The sequence below is a fragment of the Penaeus chinensis genome, unplaced genomic scaffold (genome assembly GCF_019202785.1).
Source record: "Penaeus chinensis breed Huanghai No. 1 unplaced genomic scaffold, ASM1920278v2 CTG_1841, whole genome shotgun sequence".
NCBI lineage: Eukaryota > Metazoa > Arthropoda > Malacostraca > Decapoda > Penaeidae > Penaeus > Penaeus chinensis.
Window position 1 is genome coordinate 17,501 of NW_025917976.1, and position 5,000 is coordinate 22,500.

Sequence of the window (5,000 nt, forward strand, 5' to 3'; positions counted from 1 at the left end):
ATCTTTCTTAATTCATCCAATTATCGAGTTATTTCTTATTCATAGATTTTTATTAGCATTATGTATATGCAAATATTCTCACATTTGCATATCGGTAAATTTGCATATTTATAAAATATTAGTTAATATATTCTAAAATTTGCATATATTCCCTAAAAAGATAAACATATTATATTCTTAAATTTCCAAAGCTCTTTCCTTTAAAATTTGCATATTATTCATAAATTATTGCATAATGTATTAAATAAAAAAAATTGTGATACTTTTAAAAGTTTACCATATCTAATTTGCATAAAATTTCAACCCAATTTGCATCAAATGTCAATCAAATTTGCATAAAATTTCAATCCAATTTGCATCAAATGTCAATCTAATTTGCATAAAATTTCAACCAAATTTGCATATTTTTAATCAAATATACAAAAAAATTTGGTTCAAATTTGCATAATTTTAATCTAATTTGCATAATAAATTTGATTAAAAAATGTATTATTATTATATATTTTTTACTTTTTATTTTTTTATTATATATATATATTTTTTTTTTTAACATCTATATTCATCCATTTTATTTCCTCACCTCCCTCTCTCTCTACAGGAAAACCCAAGAAGAAGAAGAAGGAAGAGGCAGACAAGAAGAAGAAGCAACAGAAGAAGCCGAAGAAGAAGAAGAAGAAATGCCAAGAGGAAGACAAACCGAAGAAAGAAGGAGAGGAAGAAGAAGGAGAAGGAGATAATTGTATTCAGTCTCTGTTTGGATGTTGTCAGGACAGAGTCAAAGGGGCCGCGGACCCTTCCAGAGAAGGTTTAGAAAAAGAGGAGAGAGGAGAGAGAGAGATAAATAAGGAGGGTGGGGAAGGGAGAAAAGAGAGATAAATAAGGGAGAGGGGAGGGGAGAGAGAGAGATAAATAGAGGGAAGGAAAAAGGGAGAAGAGAGAAAAAATAGAGGGAGAGGGAGAGTGAGAGGGAGAGAAATTTAAAAAAGAGGGAGGGGGGGAGAGGTAGAGGAGAGAGAGAGATAAATAGAGGGGGAGGGAGAGGTGAGAGGGAGAAGAGAGATAAATAGAGGGAGAGGGAGAGGTGAGAGGGGGAGAGAGAGATAAATAGAGGGAAGGGAGAGGGGGAGAGAAAAAAAGCGATAGAAGTTCCCCGGCTGCCGCGGGGCCCTTCCCGAGAGGTGAGAGGGAGAGAGAGAGATAAATAAGGGAGAGGGAGAGGTGAGAGGGAGAGAGAGAGATAAATAGAGGGGAAAGGGGGAGGGGAGAGAAAAAGAGCGATAGAGTCACGGCTGCCGCGGGACCCTTCCAGAGAGGTGAGAGGGAGAGAGAGATAAAATAGAGGGGGAGGGAGAGGTGGGGAAAGGGAGAGAGAGAGATAAATAGAGGGAGAGGAGAGGGGGGGAGAGAGGGAGAGAGAGAGGATAAATAAAAGGGAGAGGAGAGGGGAAGAAAAAGAGCGATAGAGTCACGGCTGCCGCGGGACCCTTCCAGAGAGGTGAGAGGGAGAGAGAGAGATAAATAGAGGGAGAGGGGAGAGGTGAGAGGGAGAGAGAGAGATAAATAGAGGGAGAGGGAGAGGTGAGAGGGAGAGAGAGAGATAAATAGAGGGAGAGGGAGAGGGGGAGAGAAAAAGAGCGATAGAGTCACGGCTGCCGCGGGACCCTTCCAGAGAGGTGAGAGGGAGAGAGAGAGATAAATAGAGGGAGAGGGAGAGGTGAGAGGGAGAGAGAGAGATAAATAGAGGGAGAGGGAGAGGTGAGAGGGAGAGAGAGAGATAAATAGAGGGAGAGGGAGAGGGAGAGGGGGAGAGAAAAAGAGCGATAGAGTCACGGCTGCCGCGGGACCCTTTCAGAGAGGTGAGAGAGGGAGAGAGATAAATAGAGAGATAAATAGAGAGAGAGGGAGAGAGGGAGATAAATAGAGGGAGAGGGAGAGAGGGAGATAAATAGAGGGAGAAGGAGAGGGAGAGAGGGAGATAAATAGAGGGAGAAGGAGAGGGAGAGATGGAGATAAATAGAGGGAGAAGGAGAGGGAGAGAGGGAGATAAATAGAGGGAGAAGGAGAGGGAGAGAGGGAGATAAATAGAGGGAGAGGGAGAGAAAGGGAGATAAATAGAGGGAGAAGGAGAGGGAGAGAGGGAGATAAATAGAGGGAGAAGGAGAGGGAGAGAGGGAGAGAAAGGGAGATAAATAGAGGGAGAGGGAGAGAAAGGGAGATAAATAGAGGGAGAGGGAGAGAAAGGGAGATAAATAGAGGGAGAGGGAGAGAAAGGGAGATAAATAGAGGGAGAGGGAGAGAAGGGAGATAAATAGAGGGAGAGGGAGAGAAAGGGAGATAAATAGAGGGAGAGGGAGATAAAGGGAGATAAATAGAGGGAGAGGGAGAGAAAGGGAGATAAATAGAGGGAGAGGGAGAGAAAGGGAGATAGAGGGAGAGGGAGAGAAAGGGAGATAAATATAGGGAGAAGGAGAGAGGGAGATAAATAGAGGGAGAAGGAGAGAAAGGGAGATAAATAGAGGGAGAGGGAGAGAAAGGGAGATAAATAGAGGGAGGGAGGGATGGAGGGAGGGAGACGCTGGGCCCCTCCAGAGAGAAACAAACAAGCAAACCCCCCCATGTGACCCCCCTCCCCCTCCCCCCATCTCCCCCCCACCAACTAACTCTCCCCATCTCCCCCCCACCAACTAACTCTCCCCATCTCCCCCCCACCAACTAACTCTCCCCATCTCCCCCCCACCAACTAACTCTCCCCATCTCCCCCCCACCAACTAACTCTCCCCATCTCCCCCCCACCAACTAACTCTCCCCATCTCCCGCCCACCAACTAACTCTCCCCATCTCCCGCCCACCAACTAACTCTCCCCATCTCCCCCCCACCAACTAACTCTCCCCATCTCCCGCCCACCAACTAACTCTCCCCATCTCCCGCCCACCAACTAACTCTCCCCATCTCCCGCCCACCAACTAACTCTCCCCATCTCCCCCCCACCAACTAACTCTCCCCATCTCCCCCCCCACCAACTAACTCTCCCCATCTCCCCCCCACCAACTAACCCTCCCCATCTCCCGCCCACCAACTAACTCTCCCCATCTCCCCCCCACCAACTAACTCTCCCCCTCTCCCCCCCACCAACTAACTCTCCCCATCTCCCCCCACCAACTAACTCTCCCCATCTCCCCCCCACCAACTAACTCTCCCCTTCCTCCTCCCTCCTCCAGGCTGCCCGAAGGTGACCTCCAACAACTCTTTTTCCTCCCCCTTCCCCTCCCTTCCCCCTTCCCCTCCCTTCCCTCTTCCTCTCCCTTCCCTCTTCCCCTCCCTTCCCTCTTCCCCTCCATCCCTCTTCCCCAATCCCCCTATATTCTACCCCCCCCCTCTTTCCCTCCTTCCTCTCCTCCCCCTCATCTTCTCCCCCCCCATCTCCCCCTCCCCCAAATTCCCCCATCTCCCCCTCCCCCCATCTCCCCCTCCCCCCATCTCCCCCCATCTCCCCCCATCTCCCCCTCCCCCCATCTCCCCATCTCCCCCTCCCCCCAATTCCCCCATCTCCCCCTCCCCCCATCTCCCCCTCCCCCCAATTCCCCCATCTCCCCCTCCCCCATCTCCCCCTCCCCCCAATTCCCCCATCTCCCCCCCATCTCCCCCCATCTCCCCCCCCCACTAACTACCTCTCCCTCCCCCAGGCTGCCCGAAGGTGACCTCGTGTGGCGAGACGCTCCACGGCTGCTGCCCCGACGGCTTCACCATCTCCCTCGGCCCCGACGGCGAGGGCTGCGACGGGGGCGGGGCCGGGGGCGTGGCCACGCCTCTCTGCGCCAACGCCCTCTTCGGCTGCTGCCCCGACGGCGCCACCGAGGCCGAGGGGCCCGACGGCGAGGGCTGCGAGGGCCTCGTGCACTTCGACTGCGGGACCACACGGTGAGGGGATGGCTGGCTGGCTATTTGTGTCTCTTTGTGTCTATTTGTCTATCTGGCTGTCTGTCTGGCTGTCTATTTATGTCTTTTTGTGTCTATTTGTCTATCTGGCTGTCTGTCTGGCTGTCTATTTATGTCTTTTTGTGTCTATTTGTCTATCTGGCTGTCTGTATGTCTGGCTGTCTGTCTATTTATCTATCTATCTGACCTCTTGGGCTTCGACTGCGGGACCACACGGTGAGGGGATGGCTGGATGTCTGTCTGTCTGTTTGTTTGTGTCTATTTGTCTATTTGTCTATCTGGCTGTCTATTTATGTATATTTGTCTGCCTGTCTGTCTGTCTTTGTCTCTGTCTCTGTCTGTCTGTCTTTGTCTCTGTCTCTGTCTCTGTCTGTCAATTTGTCTGTTTGTCTCTGTCTTTTTCTTCATCTGTCTGTCTGTTTGTCTATTTCTGTTTGTTTGTCTGTCTATTTATGTCTATTGTCTGTCTCTGTCTGTCTATTTATGTCTATTGTCTGTCTCTGTCTGTCTCTGTCTGTCTCTGTCTGTCTCTGTCTGTCTCTGTCTGTCTCTGTCTGTCTCTGTCTGTCTCTGTCTGTCTCTGTCTGTCTCTGTCTGTCTCTGTCTGTCTATTTGTCTGTTTGTATTTTTGTCTATCTGGCTGTCTGTCTGTCTATTTATGTCTATTTGTCTGTCTGTCTGTCTGTCTGTTTGTCTATCTATCTATCTATCTATATATCTATCTATCTATCTGACCTCTTGCAATTCGACTGCGCGACCACACAGTGAGTGGCTGGCTGGCTTTCTGTCTGTCTGTCTGTCTACTTGTCTTTTTCTCTTTTTGTCTTTTTGTTTTTTTTGTCTTCTTGTCTACCTGACTGTCTCTGTCTCTGAGTCAGGCTTGCTGTCTATTTGTCTATCAATCTATCTATCTGTCTGTCTCTGTGTCTGTCTGTCTGTCTGTCTTTTTGTCTATTTATGTCTGTCTGTCTGGCTGTCTCTCTCTGTGTCTGTCTGTCTGTCTTTTTGTCTATTTATGTCTGTATGTCTGGCTGTCTGTCTGGCTCTCTGTCTGGCTGTCTCT

At 49.0% G+C, this 5,000-nt stretch overlaps 1 protein-coding gene across 1 annotated transcript in view; it reads left to right on the forward strand.

Moving 5' to 3' along the window:
- The window catches only part of LOC125024649 (papilin-like), a 37,957-nt gene that overhangs the window by 16,615 nt on the left and 16,342 nt on the right, over positions 1-5,000 (forward strand). Inside the window, exons 10-13 of the mRNA XM_047612450.1 lie at positions 599-771; positions 1,640-1,673; positions 3,685-3,919; positions 4,126-4,153. Coding sequence (XP_047468406.1) covers positions 599-771; positions 1,640-1,673; positions 3,685-3,919; positions 4,126-4,153 — 470 coding nt within the window. The remainder of the gene's footprint in view (positions 1-598; positions 772-1,639; positions 1,674-3,684; positions 3,920-4,125; positions 4,154-5,000) is intronic.